The 19,239-nt window shown below is 44.0% G+C and overlaps 1 protein-coding gene across 1 annotated transcript in view; it reads left to right on the top strand.

Moving 5' to 3' along the window:
- The first annotated feature begins 2,114 nt into the window (after positions 1-2,114).
- Positions 2,115-19,239, top strand: part of ADAMTS12 (ADAM metallopeptidase with thrombospondin type 1 motif 12) — a 113,106-nt gene continuing 95,981 nt past the window's right edge. Inside the window, exons 1-2 of the mRNA XM_082241760.1 lie at positions 2,115-2,347; positions 5,671-6,032. Coding sequence (XP_082097886.1) covers positions 2,221-2,347; positions 5,671-6,032 — 489 coding nt within the window. The 5' untranslated portion in view covers positions 2,115-2,220. The remainder of the gene's footprint in view (positions 2,348-5,670; positions 6,033-19,239) is intronic.

Genomic DNA, 19,239 nt, shown 5'->3' with positions numbered 1-19,239 from the left:
TTTAAAGTAGTCCCCAGCAGCTTGCTAATGAGAGCAGGTCAATAATATGAGGTAAAATGATCTTCTTAGCCCTTGAGAAATTCCCCTTTCTCAACCCCGACATCTTGCTTTTAATACCATTTGTCAGAGTGTTTCGCTTAAGCCATTAAATAGTTATTAGAGAAATTGGGGACTGATAATAAGCTTCTGGCAAGATGTTCTTGGAAAGATGTTCTTATTGTCTGCAAATTGGCACCAGCCTCTTGGTTTTTTCCGCCTACCTCGTAGCAATCGTCACAACTTTCTCGGTATTTGGCGGTTAGGCATTGGAATGTGTTGTTGGTGTATGGAAGGGGAAGGTGTGGCCATCGCCTACCCTTTCACTTTTGGGTATTCCGTTAAAGGAATCCGGCAGTCGTAGATCCTGTCCAATGCCCTGTGTGGCTGGGGGTCATGGCACGACCCCCGGTGACATCAGGGGAGAGCTTATAGTTGTATTTGCATCAACAGGCTCCCCCCCCCCGTCTAACTCACCCCTCTCCGAGTGGGTGGAGTCAACATTTGCTGTTGTCCAATGCCTAAGCCAATACCTCTCACATGCTGTAATCAATAAAGATGTGGCCTTTTCTCGCCCATTAACCTAATATACTGTGTCCACATGTTTTTATTATTCCCAAGCGGGGGAGAGGTCCTCGAATCACAATAAACATGTTCCAGATCATTCAAAACCTGCATTGTCTCCCATGCCCTTTCACCCTGCCCTGTTCAAACTATCCATTCACCATGAAAATATATATGAAGAATGAAGTGTTATGTCAGCTTTTGGGGAGGCGGTGTTCATAGAAATTAATTTAATAACAAAAAAGAACTGATACCAGTCCCCTCGCTAACATTACTGGGGATATGAACAACACATTGGATAAAGGATTGGCTTAATGTTTATTTTTAGGAGCCAGGATGGTTAATGTAAGAAAGGGCAAATATTCAGAGGGGTTAAATAAGAATTCATCGTACAGTCAAATCTGGTCCATTGCTATTGCTGAAAATTTAAATGAAAATTCATGGTTTAGTAAAAGGCAAACAAAGAAGGATTTGTTTTCATATATATATATATATATATATATATATATATATATATGCAGGTTTTGGTGTCTTCGGGTGTCTTCCCGTGTAAGAGTCGGGGTGTCTGTGCGACGTTTCGACGAGGTCTCACTCGTCATCTTCAGGCTGGTGCTTTCGGCTTCTTGTTACTGGAACAAGAACTTTTATATATATATATATATATATATATATATATATATATATATATATATATATATATATATAAAATAAATGATGTCCTCTATTACATCTCATGGCAGCAGACCTTGTCCCTGGGATGAGGGCCACAAGGCATGATCTGGAAGCAGCATTCTTTAATACCAGCTGTGGTTCTTTCATTGTGAGAAAACTGCACTCTGCGCATGCTCAAAGGCATTTTCTCTTATGTAGAACCACTGTGTTCCACTGAGTCTTGGCATTGTCTAAATCCTGGCTAAAATTAAACCCTGGTTGTAGTTGCTTGGGTTCACAGCCGGACATCAGTGGATCACTTTGCTCGGTTCTGAATTGTTCTGGAGCCAGAACATGTCGTTATCATATAAATGGTATTTTTCACTTGGGCACTGAAACCCGCACCTCCCTCGCTCATGCTCTTTGTGCAAATGCCTTTCTATTTTCCAGCCCACGTTAAAACATCCTGGGCAATGCAGAAAGCGCCCGATGGCTGAAATCCTGTGCTCACTTTCCCAGGAGTAAGATTTGTGCAACTCTGTGGCACTTCCTTCTGGGTACATATGTTTAGTGTTTTGTGGGGAAGAGGAACCTGCCTGTTTTATTCTCTTCGGATTCCTCCAAACCCAAGTAACTCAGGAGCCAGCAGATAGATGCACAAGCAGAGAAGGTTTTCTTATGCCTCCCAGTTCCACAACATGCTCATCTCTGTGCAAAAACGGGATTCCCTAGAAACCGCTTCCTCGCTCAACCACCACCCTCCTTCCCCCTCTCTCCAGAAACCAGACACCAAGACTCCTAAGCACTCCCCTTTTCAGGAAAAGCCTCTCTGCCTTTCTCTCTGAGAGAATTTTCTTTTCTCTCCCCGCTCTCTTTGTGCATTAATTTCCACAGCCCTTGGCCATGCAACTTGACCGCTTTCTTTCAACTAGGCATTGAAAGAGGCGCTCAGTTTCCTGCAAATAAAACATGCCATGTATTCAGAGAAACTGGCTCGCCAATGTTTCCTTCTGGGTCCACTTCCTTAATATCCAGGCGTTGTGCTATGGTAGGAATCCTCCACCGGGCAGATTTGTCTTTCCAGACAAGAGGCAAGGTCAGTCGATTCTCTTGTTTTTAATTAAAGCAGCTCTTGCATTTAGCATTTGACAACGTGGCATCTCTCTCTTCCCCTCTCCACATTCCTAATCTTGTGGTAGAAAAGAAGGGCCTCGCCTGTAAGCAAACCTTTTGTACGAATAAGCTTTAGCCACTTCAGCATTTGCAGATCTTCATGACTTTACGAATTATTTTTTTTTTTTTTTAAAAAGAAAACTTTAATGTTGTTTTGTAAACCGTTCCCCTCTCAAGCTGAGCATCTTCCCTGGCACACTCTGAACATGCTGTGAGCGGCTGTTCGCAGCCCCACAAAGAACAAGGCTGGCAAGCTAAAACCAGCGACGAGCAACGGCAAACTTTCTTGCAAACAGACAGCTTGCAACGTTTTACCCCTGCCCGAGCAGTTACAAAACGGGAGGCAGGCAACTGTGGATTATTTGTCCTGAGATGGACTGCTGCCTCCCTCCAGCAGTAACTGAGGGTGGCTGGTTTTGGAAACTCCTTTAACGAACCGCCTATTGCTGCCCTTTTAATGTCCAAAGAATCATAGAATTGTAGAGTTGGAATGGGACCCCATGAGTCATCTAGTCTAACCTCCTGCAATGCAGGGATTTTCTGTTCAAGGTGGGGCTCTCAAACAAATATCTTAATTCTGCCTGTACCATCACTCCCCTTCCTATTACTCAAAAGAAAGACAGAAATGTAATGTCATTTGGTAGCTACAGGGGCATTTGGTGAGGTTACAGGGAACCAGGCAGAGGGCCTTCTCGGTAGTGGCGCCCGCCCTGTGGAACTAAGGAAATAAGTAGCTATCTTATCTTTAAAAGACATCTGAAGGCAGCCCTGTTTAGGGAAGTTTTAAATATTTAATGCTGTATTGTTTTTAACGCTCAATTGGAAGCCGCCCAGAGTGGCTGGGGAAACTCAGCAAGATGGGCGGGGTATAAATAATAAATTATTATTATTATTACTGCATAAGAACACAGCATGTGACTGGGGAGCATGGATTCATATGGAAGGACCCTGTCATTTAGGGCCACCCTGCAAGGGGAAAAAAATACCTGAGTTATTGTGCATCAAACAAATTTGCATTGTCTTCTGCTTTTTGTTCTTACCCCGTTCTCTTTTGCTGGAATATGTGGAGCTATGCTGACATTGGACTTTATTTCTGACATTTTCACAGGCACTGCTTATCCAGGCATGTCCAAAGTCTGTTTTGGGGGCCTAATCCGGCCCCCGCCGGTTGGTTTAATTAATTTTAAAAAAGCTCAATAACTCCAATCAACAACTTCGGTTGGCCCTCACACATAGAATCATAGAATCATAGAATCAATCATAGAATCATAGAATCATAGAATGATAGAATGATAGAGTTGGAAGAGACCACAAGGGCCATCGAGTCCAACCCCCTGCCAAGCAGAAAACACCATCAGAGCACTCCTGACATATGGTTGTCAAGCCTCTGCTTAAAGACCCCCAAAGAAGGAGACTCCACCACACTCCTTGGCAGCAAATTCCACTGTCAAACAGCTCTTACTGTCAGGAAGTTCTTCCTAATGTTTAGGTGGAATCTTCTTTCTTGTAGTTTGGATCCATTGCTCCGTGTCTGCTTCTCTGGAGCAGCAGAAAACAAGCTTTCTCCCTCCTCTATGTGACATCCTTTTATATGTTTTACATGTTCACTTCATCAAATCTGGCCCTCTTTGAAAAAAGGTTGGGCACCCCTGGATGCAGTTCCAAGCTGTCAGGGACTGGGCAGAGGAGGAATGGTGGGAAAGAAGACAGTTCAGAATTACAACATGGGTTTGAGGGAGGTCACAGCTCAGAGGAAGATGAGAGGGAAACCTGGGAAATAATGGGAGAGGAGGAAGAAGATGCACCAGAGAGGCGACAGCTGACAGACACAGCATCTTTAGAAAGCATTCCAGGCCCCCCCTCTCCCAGAACCCGGCGAGCATTGAAAGTAAGAGAGCAAAGAGCTTAGAGGCAGAGGCCACTTCTCAGCACTTGTAGTGATGACGCATGAAGGGAGAGAGGGAGAGGGTGGAAACTCACTCGGGGCAACGCTCTTATTCCAAGAGGCTTCATTTCCAAGCCTCTCTCTGTGCATATTGAATAAAAAGCAGCTGCTAAGAACTTTTCCTTGTCTTATTCGTTCCTGGCAACATGGCATGGAGGGGGGGCAAGAATTGGATCCTCTCCTGCCTGACACAAACCACAGGGGCTAGGAACTTGATTTTTTAAAAGGAAGCAAGCTGAGATCCTCTCAAGTTGCTGAATTCTGCCAGTCCTCCAGTTCGTAGATATTTTTCCACCAGTACAAAATTGTGAAAGGCACACAACATACCATGCACAACTTAATGTGATGGGAAGGGTCTATTCCAGGAATGTGAAAAGCGTAGCCCTCCAGATATCGTTGCATCCTAGCTCCCATCAGCCCCACCAGCATAGCCAGCAGTCAAGAATGGAGGGAGCTGCAGTCCAGTAGCTTCTGGGTGACCAAAGGTTCCCTATCCCTGCTATTTTCCTCATTCTCTCATGGAACTAGAACATCCGCATCCAATGATGCCGAATGTTGGAAAACTCAGGACAGATAAAAGGAAGTCCTTCCTCACTTAGCACCTAGTTAAACTATGGAACTCACTGCCACCAACTTGGATGGCTTTAAAAGTGGGTCGGGCAAAGGATTGGACTACTGCAACGCGCTCTACGTGGGGCTACCTTTGAAGGTGACTCGGAAACTACAACTAATCCAGAATGCGGCAGCTAGACTGGTGACTGGGGGCGGACGCCGAGACCACATAGCACTGGTCTTGAAAGACCTACATTGGCTCCCAGTACGTTTCCGAGCACAATTCAAAGTGTTGGTGCTGACCTTTAAAGCCCTAAACGGCCTCGGTCCTGTATACCTGAAGGAGTGTCTCCATCCCCATCGTTCTGCCCGGACACTGAGGTCCAGCGCCGAGGGCCTTCTGGCGGTTCCCTCATTGAGAGAAGCAAAGCTACAGGGAATCAGGCAGAGGGCCTTCTTGGCAGTGGCGCCCACCCTGTGGAACGCCCTCCCATCAGATGTCAAAGAGATAAACAACTACCTGACATTCAGAAGACATCTTAAGGCAGCCCTGTTCAGGGAGGTTTTTAATGTATGACATATTAGTGTATTTTTGGTCTTTGTGGAAGCCGCCCAGAGTGGCTGGGGAAACCCAGCCAGATGGGCGGGGTACAAATAATAAATTATTATTATTATTATTATTATTATTATTATTATTATTATTATTATTATTGTGAAAAGCTAATTTTTCTGCTCCTTTTCTCCCCTAGATAATTTTATCAAAACGTTGCAAGACTACCAAGTGGTAAGCCCAGCAAAAGTCGATGCGGCCGGGAAGTTTTTGTCTTACAATTTGCACCACCATGCTTCCACTGTCAGAAGGAAAAGAGACATCAGGAAAAAGGACAGTCAAGTGTATTATAAGATTAAGCACAAGGACAAGGACCTGTTCTTTAACTTAACCCTCCATCAAGGATTACTGTCCAATAATTATATTCTGGAAAGGCGATCTGGCAACTATTCCCGTGCAAAGATGGTTCGGCGTTCGGAAACTTCGTGCCACCTGACTGGGACAGTCATGCAGCCAGATTTCAAGACTGGGAAGGCAGCAATCAGCACTTGCAATGAACTAGTAAGTGACAGAGTTACCATGAAATATTCATTGCTATTGGTAATTTCAGGTATTCACAAACCAAAAGCTTCTGGTCCAAATTCAAGAGTTATGCTTCAGGGTGTGGAAGACAAGATCAACGTTCAGATCTCTTTTCGGGTTAATTGTTTTAATTCATGGCTAAGAATATGGATTAAGGGCCTCTGTGGCTTGAGCTGCCTATAAACTGATATGATTAATTTACCCTGACAACTCACCCTGCATGCCATAATAGAAGCTGTGCAAGGCTTGAGCAATTACATAGTAAATGATGTTTTGCATAACAGTTGCATGGTATATGATAAACAATTACGTATTTGGTGGTGAGAATCAAGAAGATAAGGATTCTTGAGATCCAATTCCATCCATAAGTCCATTTCCCCAAACCATGCCCACCTGTGAATCAGGAGACATCATGCAGATGGATAAGTGATGTCAGCTGACAGGCAGAGGGTTCAGTTCTGCATTGGCTGTGCCTGCCAGTTCTCCACAGGTAACAGCCACATACAGACAGCAGGATTTACTCCCACCTGTTAAGAATCCTGCAGAGAGTTTAGTCCTGCTCAGTGTTGCTTCACTGTCTCCCCACCACACCTGTGGGCCAACTTTGACGTAGGACTGCGATCGTACCCATCACCTGTCATCAGATGATTGACAGGTGGTTAGTCCTTCCGGCCTATCAAAGTTGATCCGCTGGGTTGCGGGGAGATAAAGAAGTGGAAGAGTTTGGATTTGATATCCCGCTTTATCACTACCCGAAGGAGTCTCAAAGTGGCTAACATTCTCCTTTCCCTTCTTCCTCCCCCACAACAAACACTCTGTGAGGTGAGTGGGGCTGAGAGACTTCACAGAAGTGTGACTGGCCCAAGGTCACCCAGCAGCTGCATGTGGAGGAGCGGAGACGCGAACCCGGTTTCCCAGATTACGAGTCTACTGCCCTTAACCACTACACCATAATGGCTCTCCTAAAGATCTCTAAAGATCTGGCCCACCAGACCAGAAGGTTTCCCCTGCTCCTGGCCTATGGGAAATCCACATGTAGGACACGAATAGCTCCCTAGGATTGGCCAAGCAGAATCCCTAGAATCTAGGAAGTATTGGATTTTTGGCCAGGCCCCCTAATCACAAAAAGAAAGAGAAGGCGTTAGCAGGCTTGCTGTAGTCTCCAGAATACATGCCCTGAGTGTGTCCTCAAACCTCCCAGCTCTCTTACAACTGGAGATCCAGCTAGGCCAATGTAAACATGTGTGGGACAGCCCCCTGCTCCCACCCCATCAGCGCGGAATGAAAATTCCTTCCTTGGAAACATTACAGGCCTGCAAAAGATCCTTTGACTGTTCAGAAACAAAGTCGATTGCATGCAGCAGGCCTGGTATAGATACAAATGAAAGGCTTTCATTTCAGCACATGAAAGAATAATGAAAACTATATGGAGAATTTAAAATACAATTTCCTTACATGTGCTGTGCAAATGTGGCTATAGGAATATTTACATAGTCAAGGGTGGCAGAGATTTAAGCCTTAGTGCTTGCCCTTGCTAGTTATATGTTGGTCCCATGCCGCGTTGTATTTTGTATTTCTAAAGGACTGCAAACCGCCCACAGAACTCAGGTGGGTGGGGTGGCATAGGCATATAATGAAAATGTCTGTAACTTGTGTACCCAAGAATTCAATTCAGAGAGAGGATGTGAGAGCTCATCAAATGCATGGTTCTAGTAAATGAACAACTGCTGGTTTTTTTTTTTTGTTTGATTTCTTTGGTAAATAGTGTTTCAGTATTTTTTCAGAAACAAAATGTTTTTCCACTTAGCAAAACAATGTACATCAAAGTGCTACAGTAATTGTGTCTTGGAAAAATAGCCAGTGTGAGGCTGTTTTCAAGGTAATACTTGCCTTCTGTGCCAGACAATTGCAGACAGCAACCCACATACAATAAGATTTTTAATGTTAATGAGTGTGTATGTGTGTGTTATCTGTGCAATTAGACCTGCAGCCTTACACACTTGAGGGGGAGGAAACCACTGAACACGATCAGGGCTGGATTTAGGTTTGATGAGGCCCAAACTACTGAAGTTAATGGGGCCCTTTATATGTCCAGCTGTCCTTCGTCAACAACAAATTGTCACTGTTTTTTGTGTTGAATATTTGCTATATGGTAATTTATAGACCTAATAGGTATCTAAAGCCATTTGCACATAACAAAATATGTATTTTAACAAAGTACAGTGGTACCTCGGGTTAAGTACTTAATTCGTTCCGGAGGTCCGTTCTTAACCTGAAACCATTATTAACCTGAAGCACCACTTTAGCTAATGGGGCCTCCTGCTGCTGCCGCGCCGCTGGAGTACGATTTCTGTTCTCATCCTGAAGCAAAGTTCTTAACCTGAAGCACTATTTCTGGGTTAGCAGAGTCTGTAACCTGAAGCGTATGTAACCTGAAGTGTATGTAACCCGAGGTACCACTGTAATTGTTGAACTAAAATACAGTTAAGAAGAAGTAGATTAATAGTGAAATAATTATTAAGTTCTAACTTAAAATGATTTTTTTATTCATAACAAACTTAATAATGCAAACACATTGGCATTTGGCAATAACGAAAGTTCCTTTACAAACACAATTTACAAAGACTCATAATGAGCAAACCAGTGATATTTTAGGGAGCAGGCTAGCAGGTGGGGCCCATTACTTACATCATAGGAGCCTACACAAAACACAACACTGTTGCTGTATGTAGGTTTTATTTTATTTGTTTTTTATCTTATATTTTGGAAATGTACATCCAGGTTTTTTCCCTTTAATTTTTTTGGGGCCCCCCCCCAAGAGAGTGGGGCCCTAAGCTATACTTTATTTAGCCTATACATAAATCCGGCACTGACACGATGCATCTTATTTCTGCATCAAAATACTGAATGCTATCTTCAGCTCTTCTAAAGGCAGTTTGTTGTGAAACCTGATGCTGTTGGTGGAGATGTTTCCTTCTACAGGCTAATCGCTCTCCATTTTCACAGATGGATAAACACTGGAAAAGTGATTCATTCTCTGTGGCAAAGGTCACATTCTCCACCTCTCAGAATATTGCGCCTTTCAGTCGCTGACAGAAATGTAGCTTAGTAGAATACAAAGGCAGTCACGAAAATAAGGAAAGCATAAGCGCCACTGAATACAAAAATAATATCATTTCATGTCCCCCCCCCCACCCTTAGAGAGGAAGGAAGCTGCCCTGGGCTCCTTTGAGAGGGAGGATGGGATATAAATTTAATAAACAAGCAAGCCATCAAACAAATAAAGCTTATGGCAGCCTTTACAACATCGGTTTCATTTGGAAGAGAGAACAGGGAAATCTTAGTGGAATATTGCTTCCAATCTGTCATTATAAAACAAGGGAGACCTACAGCAAAATTTTGCAATGTGAAGTGTTGCTTTTCAGGGTTTCTAGCACTCACTAACTTGCCAACAAAGGTCCATATAGTTAAAGCTATGGTTTTCCCAGTAGTGATGTATGGAAGTAGTGAAGTATGGAAGTGATGTATGGAAGTGAGAGCTGGACCATAAAGAAGGCTGATCACCGAAGAATTGATGCTTTTGAATTATGGTGCTGGAGGAGACTCTTGAGAGTCCCATGGACTGCAAGAAGATCAAACCTATCCATTCTTAAGGAAATCAGCCCTGAGTGCTCACTGGAAGGACAGATCCTGATGCTGAGGCTCCAATACTTTGGCCACCTCATGAGAAGAGAAGACTCCCTGGAAAAGACCCTGATGTTGGGAAAGATGAGGTCACAAGGAGAAGGGGACGACAGAGGATGAGATGGTTGAACAGTGTTCTCGAAGCTACCAGCATGAGTTTGACCAAACTGTGGGAGGCAGTGGAAGACAGGAGTGCCTGGCGTGCTCTGGTCCATGGGGTCACGAAGAGTCGGACACGACTAAACGACTAAACAACAACAACAAGCACTCACTAACATGCTGACTCATGTTCATGAGGATTGAAAAATAATAATAATAATCATGAATTGCTGTGGAAATGTGGAGAACTGCATTTAACGGAAAAAGAGAGAGAGAAGCACAGACAACTGAAATTGATAGATTTGTCCATTTCTGGTTCAGCAGGTTGCATATAGCTCCTTACCCCATTTATCTGAACAACAATCCTACAAGGCCTTTATGCTGAGGAAACATGACTGACCCGAGGTCAGTCCTTTATGACTGAGCAAAAATTTGTACTGTGATCTCTCCATTCTAAATGCACACTGGCTTTTCTCCAGTAGACCCCTGATTCCATTGTCTATATGGGAATTGCAATTCCTTTGATTCTATTAATGGTCCGTGTCATTCCTTCACATGGGTACAGGATCTATCCACTGTGGGAATAACTGAATGGATGAAATAACAGTAAGAAGAGACTGGCTGCTAAGTGGAGAAAATGAGCAAAGTCATGGTGGACTAGGCTGCCCAAATGCTCCCGTATCAATGAATTGAATGAGTAACATAATCCAAAGGATAGCCATGAATAACTGACTTGTATGTTGCCCATTTTGCTGTCGGGATAGAGAAGGAACTCTCCTTTCATTAGCCGTACAGTGGAAACATTATCATCAAGGATCAGTTTACAAATTCAGTAAGAAAATGCTTGGCATAGCAAGCTGTTCAGTTGCTGCCAAAAGCATGGAATGACAGAAACCTTCAACACTTGCCAGGGCAAGCACAATATAGAGAAATCCCCTTCTTGCTTCTCCCCCCACCCAGCCTAAATATGATCTATTTGTCATTGTAGCCCATTCCTGATTCTGAAGTTCTTTGTACCTCATGCTATAGAAATGCAGACTTCCTGCCAGCAATTCCCTTTCTCACAACTCTGTTGCCAGATATACCTGCCAACATTCAAAATCTATACATCTCAAACTTTTCTCCCTGTACTCTACAAATTCCTCTCCTGGCTTGTCCAACAGTTTTGGTAGTCCACATGTCTCAACCCATGCTGGACCTAGAGCCAGAGGAATTCTAATATTTTCACTCCTATGTACAAAATAAAAACAAACTGACAAGAGTATTATATATACAGTGGTACCTCAGGTTAAAAACTTAATTCGTTCTGGAGGTCCATTCTTAACCTGAAACTGTTCTTAACCTGAGGTGTCACTTTAGCTAATGGGGCCTCCCGCTGTCACCACACCGCCGCCGCCAATGACAAAGCATTGCCTGAAGTGTGATCTAGTCAATTTATGGAACATTAATTGTATAATGGTAGAAATGGTTTTATTGCTTATAGAGTTTTTATGAGTGGTTTATATTGTTTTTAGAGTTTGTGTCTTATCAAATTCTCCCTTTATTGTGCACTGCTTTGATAGCTTCTTTACTCAGCTCCAATGTGGAGGTTGCAGCCTGACTAAATATCAGCAATGTGCTGCTGGTATCTAGTAACATCTCAGATACTGGGATAAGGGAGCAGTGACTGATCTGCATTTTTGAAAACATAAAGCCTGGCTGTTACTCAGAACTGTCCTATGCCTTAAGCTAAACACACAGGTTCCTGGTTAGGCAGAGAGAAGAAAAGATAAACATGGCACTAGGGATGGGTGAATCTGACAGTTTTAGTTTCTCACTTTTCCAGTCTTTCGTTCAGTTTCCCACATTTTCACATCAGTTTTTGATCATCATCATCATCACTGAAAAACTCCGTCTGGACTGTAAGAAAGGAGAGTGAGAGAGGCCTTGAAGTTACCCACCAACAGTTAGTGGCTGAACAGAAGTCTGAGCAACTAGATACATAGTTCCTCTGACCACAGTTGCCCCCACTATGATGTGTTGTATTTCTCTTTAAATTCCAGTAACTATTTATAAACCTTGCAATATATATAAAGGTAAAGGTAAAGGACCCCTGGATGACTAAGTCCAGTCAAAGGTGACTATGGAGTTGCGGCGCTCATCTCGCTTTCAGGCCGAGGGAGTTGGCGTTTGTCCACAGACAGCTTTCCAGGTCATGTGGCCAGCATGACTAAACCGCTTCTGGCACAACAGAACACCATGGCAGAAACCAGAGCACACAGAAACACCATTTACCTTCCCACCACAGTGGTACCTATTTATCTACTTGCACTGGTGTGCTTTCGAACTGCTAGGTTGGCAGGAGCTGGGACAGAGCAACAGGAGCTCACCCTGTCACAGGGATATGAACCACCGACCTTCTGATCAGCAAGCCCAAGAGACTCAGTGGTTTAGACCACAGCGTGGATAAGTGTATGCAACAATCAGTATATATTTTTGCCCTCCTTTTTTTAGCTTCTTGAAGGCAATGTGGGGGGAAAATGAACCACCAAGCATTCCTTAACAAAAAGGATTCCTTCTGGAGTGTTTTCACTTATGGGGAGAGAGAATGAGCTGGAAGGTTAGCCTGCGATGCAGTAAACCCAGTGCAAAAGTAACGTGATAGTCATTTGCATGCAGTTTCCATCTCAGCACAGGATAAACAGCACAGTTTTCAGTCCAGCCCCCTCCCACTTTTTTGATTTCTTGAGATATCTTTGTGTCAATCTGTTGCTCTCTAAGCCTTTCCTGCCTTCATAGAGAGGAAGTCTCTAATCATCCTGTCACATTTATACACCCGCCTTCCTCTCAGCAATGACAGGTGTGTTGAGCTTCTCACTGATGGAAGGGAAGACTATGGCAACAGTAAATGCTGACAGTTTCTATGACTCCCTCATAGCTCTAAGGCAGGCGTCCAGGGTCTCATTCTGAATCTGAAACAATCCTCCCCAACACCAATAAAAAAATCCCGGTTATCTTCATGTACATGGCCTCCTTGCCAACTATCTTGGTTACCGGTAATTCATAGGTTGCTGTGTGTCCTCAATTGCTCTGAGGACAAAATTTTATGGTCTCACAGGTGGCATATGAAATAATCAAATCCTGAGCATGGTTCTGTAGTGTAAGGACAGGGGTGTGATTTGAGTGTCATTGTTCAGAAGTGGGATACCATACAGCAGAAAAGTATGCACTTGTCTATACTTTATTGCTGCTGTTATGTTTGTTTTTGCATTAAAAAATATAAGTGATTATACAAATGGACCTTTGGAAGTCATTCAGGTCCCATGGAAAGGGAGGAAAGAGGGAGAGATAAGAGAAGCTCAAGTCCCAGAGAAATAGAACCATGTGTTCTTCTTGGTTCCTTTTCCAATAGCCTTTTGGGCAGCTGGATAGCTCAGCTGTCTGGAATCCTTTGCTTATAAATTCTGAGCTGTCTTGGATGTTTAAATGAGCGAAGAACACTGAGCATGGTGTTCTTATGGAGATGAAACATAAATACATTTTAGGAACATGTAAGGCAGGGCTTTCAAAGGATGATTCACTGCAGCCTTCCCAAACTGGTGCCCTGTGGATGTTTTGGACTATCACTCTCATTGTCCCTGATCACCGATTATCTGACTGGGGGGTGATAAAAGTTATCTATTGCCAGGGATTTCTGTTTGATGCATTGACACTTTGCTGTAAAATAACCAAGGGGTGCCTAATCTTATCAAGGGCCATATTAAGTCATGAAAAACCCACTGGGGACCATAAACCACACACACTCTCATGTGCGCGCACACAGGAAGGTACACAGATCGCCCAGCCCTCCTGGGTGCTCCATTTTAAAAGATCACCCAGTGAGGCTTCCTCTCCACTTCTAGGCCAGTGTAATAGCTGGATTCCTGTGTTGATCCACTATTGATAATTCCAGCCCCAAACTTCTCATCATTTCCCTCCATAACCCTGCCCCCCCCAAAGTAGAGACTAGATATTTGCTTAAAACATGAAGGGAAGGGAAATGGAAAGGGGAGAGGTAAAAGACAGGTGAAGAAAAGCAGGCAGCAGAAAGAAAGAGAGATGTTCCACCCACTTCTGGTACCCACCACTGACACATGGCTCTAGACAGATTATCTATGGGAATTACATCCCCTGGCAGAAGAAAGGTTCACCACCTCTAGACTGATATGTAGCTTGTTTTTCCTTAATTGACTTTATCATCATATCTGAAGGAGCGTCTCCACCCCCATCGTTCAGCCCAGACACTGAGGTACAGCGCTGAGGGCCTTCTGGCGGTTCCCTCACTGTAAGAAGCCAAGTTACAGGGAACCAGGCAGAGGGCCTTCTCGGTAGTGGCACCCTCCCTGTGGAACGCCCTCCCACCAGATGTCAAAGAGAACAACAACTACCAGACTTTTAGAAGACATCTGAAGGCAGCCCTGTTTAGGGAAGCTTTTAATGTTTGATGTATTACAGTATTTTAATATTTTTTGGGAAGCCGCCCAGAGTGGCTGGGGAAGCCCAGCCAGATGGGCGGGGTATAAATAAATTATTATTATTATTATTATTATTATTATTATTATTATTATTATTATTATTATCAGCAGCATCACTATCATCATAATTTTTTATTGGTATGCCACCTTTCCACAGTTAAAAAAACAATGCTGAAGGCGGCTTACAGCATAACAAAATTTACATAATTACAAAAATCATAAGCAATAAATAAACCACATAAAAAATGCACAACCAAATGGGAAACAATTTCCACATAAATCAAAATATAAAACTAAGAATACAGCATTAATATCACAGTTTTAAATGACATAGGTAAAAAAATAACAGCAATTTAAACAAAAACAAAAACAAAACAAAATGGAGCCCTCTCTGCCCAGCAGCAGCAGTGGCAGCAGTCCTTTATAGAGCCCATCAGGCCCTGCCCTAGACTAGGTGTTGCGTGGCAGGACTGGGACCCTCAGGCGCTGAGCAGGGGAGTCCTCCTGGGTGGTAGCTGCAGCAGCAGTTCTTATAGCCTGTCAGGCCCCGCCCTGGGCCAGGTGCTGAGTGGCAGGACTGGGGCCCTCAGGCATTTGGGGGATGGATTCTTACTGTGGAGGAGCATGTGGGAAGGGGGTGTTTCTGGTGCAATGGGTTAGTGCGTCTGGCTGTTAACCAGAAGGCTGGTGGTTCAAGCCTACACAGGGATAGCTGTGGGCAGAATCCCTGCATTGCAGGGATCTGGACTAGATGAATCTCTGGGTCCCTTCCAACTTAAAATTCTGTATTCATTTCCCCCACCCCCAACTGGAACAGAGGTGGGGAATATGGTTTCTTGAAATCGGGAAGGTTGATTTCTCTTCTGAAGGAGGTCAAGGAGTGAAGAGGCAGGTCTCCCCTACCCACACTAAGTGGGTGCCTTTCCACTAAGAACACCCCCATGTGCACCTGCAGTTAATGAAGGGAAAGCAAGACATGCATGCTGAGATTAGCAACAAAGAATATAGTCTAAGAAGAAACGGAAAGCAGAGTTTCACCATGTGCGAGACCGAAGCAATGCCCTTCTGGTGCACTTCTTTGCTGGAGACAAAAAGACCAAGCACTGGGAGGCCCAGCAAGTCAAGCACAAGGGAAAGCAAGGTTGGAAACCATGCCAGTGCTAAGGGAAGGCATTTGTTTACAATCACGGTCCTGGCCTTTCACAGCCATTTATGCAGATGAAGGAGCCAACGCATGAAGTGGCATCATTAGTCACGGTTCATGAAAAGGGTCAGAGCAGAAATAACGCACGCTAAGGGAACTGGAGGAAACCGCTGACCCATCAGCCACTGGGGAAGAAACAGTTCAGGAATGAGCCATCACCTTCAGCATTGTGTGATGCTGCGTTCGTTGCTGGGCTGGATCACTTCGGACTATAAGTGGACAATTAAGGGAAGGGCCATAGCTGAGTGCAAGAGTGCATGCTTTGTGTGCAGAAGGTCGTAAGTTCAATTCCTGGCATCTCCGATTAAAAATGATGAAGTGAGATATGAGTTTCTGGGGAGCACAAATAGGGGAGAGTGCCGTGAAACTCATGTTCTGCTTCCTATTGGGGCATCTCATTAGCCACTGTGAGAACAGGATCCCGGACTAGGGGATCCAGGAGGGATCTTCTGTTCTTGTGCTCTGCCTGCATGACATCAGGCAGAATTATTCCCTCACCGTAATCCTGCTCTTTGTTGTAGGATTTGTACCAACTTGGGGGGGGGGAGACGGACCTAGTTATGAATACAGTTGTGACTGTATTATAACTTAAGAGCTAAGAAGAACAGCTTGCACACAATAAAAGATTAATTCAAATTGCTCTCTTTCCAAGTATAATCACATGCTGGGTTTTTTGTTTTGTTTTTGTTTTGTTTGTTTTGGGTACTCTCCACTTCATCAAACACTTTTTGTTAATGACGTGGAACCATCATGCTGCAGAACAGCTAATTTGCATAACTTGTTTGCTCTTAATTTCATGTGTTGCCTTTCATTTCCTGACAGGTCTTTGTGTCCTAAGTTTTTTTAAAAAAGCAAACAAACATACAAATAAATTTCAATTTCTTAAAATGAGAATGTAGCCTAGGAGAGGCTGTGGCCATGTTTTTGTCTGCATTTTATCCTGAGTCTCAACAGGCAGCTGCCTATGGAAATTAACTCCCTGTGGAAATCAATGCATAATCATAAGTCCATTTATACCACTGTGCAAACTGAAACTTCTCTCCTTCCTCTCTCCTTCTTCTTTGGCGATCACTAGTAGCCGAGTAAGATTGTCTTCCATAAACACGGTTTAACTGTGAGTCCGTAAGTGACTATGGAGGTCAATTCTGGATCCACATGTCCTTCCACAGTGAGGACATAATTTTCCATGGTGAGCGTTTGCCAAACGTCCCTTCCTCTTAGCGCGTCCTGAGTTCGAGTGTCTTCAGAACCCATGACCTCTTTGGTATAGGCTGTTCTCCGACTGGAGCGCTTGCAGGCCAGTGTTTCCCAGTCGTCAGTGTTTATACTACATTTTTAAAGATTTGCCTTGAGAGAGTCTTTGAACCTCTTTTGTTGACCACCAGCATTATGCTTTCCATTTTAATGTTCAGAATAGAGTACAGTAGTTGCTTTGGAAGATGCACACTTCTTCAGATACATGCACACGAAAGCTCATACCAAGAACTAACTTAGTTGGTCTTTAAGGTGCTACTGGAAGGAATTTTATTATTTTGACTATGGCAGACCAACACGGCTACCTACCTGTAACTGGAAGATGATAATCAGGCATCCACCCAACATAACCGGTCCAACAAAGTTGATGTTGAAGAATCATTGCTTCGACACTGGTGATCTTTGCTTATTCCAGTACACTGGCATTTGTTCGCCTGTCTTCCCAAGTGATGTGTACATTTTTTCGGAGACACCTTCCACCCCTGTGAAGAGACATTGGACAGGAGCAGTTCAATATGTCTCATCTTGAAATGTCTCATTTTAAACCCTGAGACTCATCATTGAGTTCTGATTTAAGGCCATTTTTTCCAGGATATCTTTTCTTTTTGGGTGGTGGTGGTGTGTGTGTGTGTGTGTTTGTGTGGGTGTGTGTTGTTTAGACGTGAACGTATCATTGCTCTAACTTTGCCCAAGCAGGATGGGCTGTCAAGCTGAGCTCTGCTGGGACTTCATTTCAGAAGGCTGCATGTCAAAATAACTTGTCAAGGTTCTGTCTTTTGAGCACGGCTGTCCTGCAGAGCAGATTGCCAGTTATTCAGCCTGTAATTGCATTGCCCTGAAATCCCAGAATGTTCTGGGGTTTCTTGCTTTCTCCAGTAACATATAGCTTCAATAACCTGCTTCAGTCCTTTGGGGATGTATATTCTGCACAAAATTTACCTTCCTGCCTTTGCCATCAGGTTTTCAGACCTGGCTCATGTCAGAGCCAGCTTGGTGTAGTGGTTAAGAGCGGTGGACTCGTAATCTGGTGAGCCGGGTTCGATTCTCCGCTCCTCCACATGCAGCTGCTGGGTGACCTTGGGCCAGTCACACTTCTCTGAAGTCTCTCAGCCTCAATCACCTCACAGAGTGTTTGTTGTGGGGGAGGAAGAAGGGAAAGGAGAATGTTAGCCGCTTTGAGACTCCTTCAGGTAGTGATAAAGCGGAATATCAAATCCAAACTCTTCATGCCGGTTGGGAGTGAAGGAAAGAGCGCAAGGAAAGGGAAAGCTGCATGAAACAAGGTGAGGCTAAGGCTTGCTTAGGGCAGAGAACAGCAATGAGTTAAGTCCCTGAATAACACAGCATCCTTTGAGTGACTGAATGCATTTTACCGGTAGCAGTGGCGAATGACTGGTTTACACAGTATGCGTGTGAAAGGTAACTGCAGCCTGCCTTCATCACAGGCAAATTTACTGTCTGCCTCAAGCTTTATCTTTATTATTTATTTTCTATCCTGCCTTTCTACTTACCAAAGCAGTGCTCAAGGAGGCTAGCAGCATTCAAACTACAGCAAAACAGTCAGCAAAGTGAAACAGCAGAGAGCAGGTCTAATTAGAATCATAGAATCATAGAGTTGGAAGAGACCACAAGGGCCATCGAGTCCAACCCCCTGCCAAGCAGGAAACACCATCAGAGCACTCCTGACATATGGTTGTCAAGCCTCTGCTTAAAGCCCTCCAAAGTAGGAGACTCCACCACACTCCTTGGCAGCAAATTCCACTGTCGAACAGCTCTTACTGTCAGGAAGTTCTTCCTAATGTTTAGGTGGAATCTTCTTTCTTGTAGTTTGGCTCCATTGCTCCGTGTCCGCTTCTCTGGAGCAGCAGAAAACAACCTTTCTCCCTCCTCTATGTGACATCCTTTTATATATTTGAACATGGCTATCATATCACCCCTTAACCTCCTCTTCTCCAGGCTAAACCTGCCCAGCTCCCTTAGCCGTTCCTCATAAGGCATCGTTTCCAGGCCTTTGACCATTTTGGTTGCCCTCCTCTGGACACGTTCCAGTTTGTCCGTGTCCTTCTTGAATTGTGGTGCCCAGAACTGGACACAGTACTCCAGGTGTGGACTGACCAGAGCAGAATACAGTGGCACTATTACTTCCCTTGATCTAGATGCTATACTCCTATTGATGCAGCCCAGAATTGCATTGGCTTTTTTAGCTGCCGCGTCACACTGTTGGCTCATGTCAAGTTTGTGGTCAACCAAGACTCCTAGATCCTTTTCACATGTACTGCTCTCAAGCCAGGTGTCACCCATCTTGTATTTGTGCCTCTCATTTTTTTTGCCCAAGTGCAATACTTTACATTTCTCCCTGTTAAAATTCATCTTGTTTGTTTTTGCCCAGTTCTCTAATCTGTCAAGGTCATTTTGAAGTGTGATCCTGTCCTCTGGGGTGTTAGCCACCCCT

This window comes from Podarcis vaucheri (genome assembly GCF_965113315.1).
Source record: "Podarcis vaucheri genome assembly, chromosome: 11".
NCBI classification, from domain to species: Eukaryota; Metazoa; Chordata; class Lepidosauria; order Squamata; family Lacertidae; genus Podarcis; species Podarcis vaucheri.
This window is presented reverse-complemented; position numbering and strand designations above follow the sequence as displayed.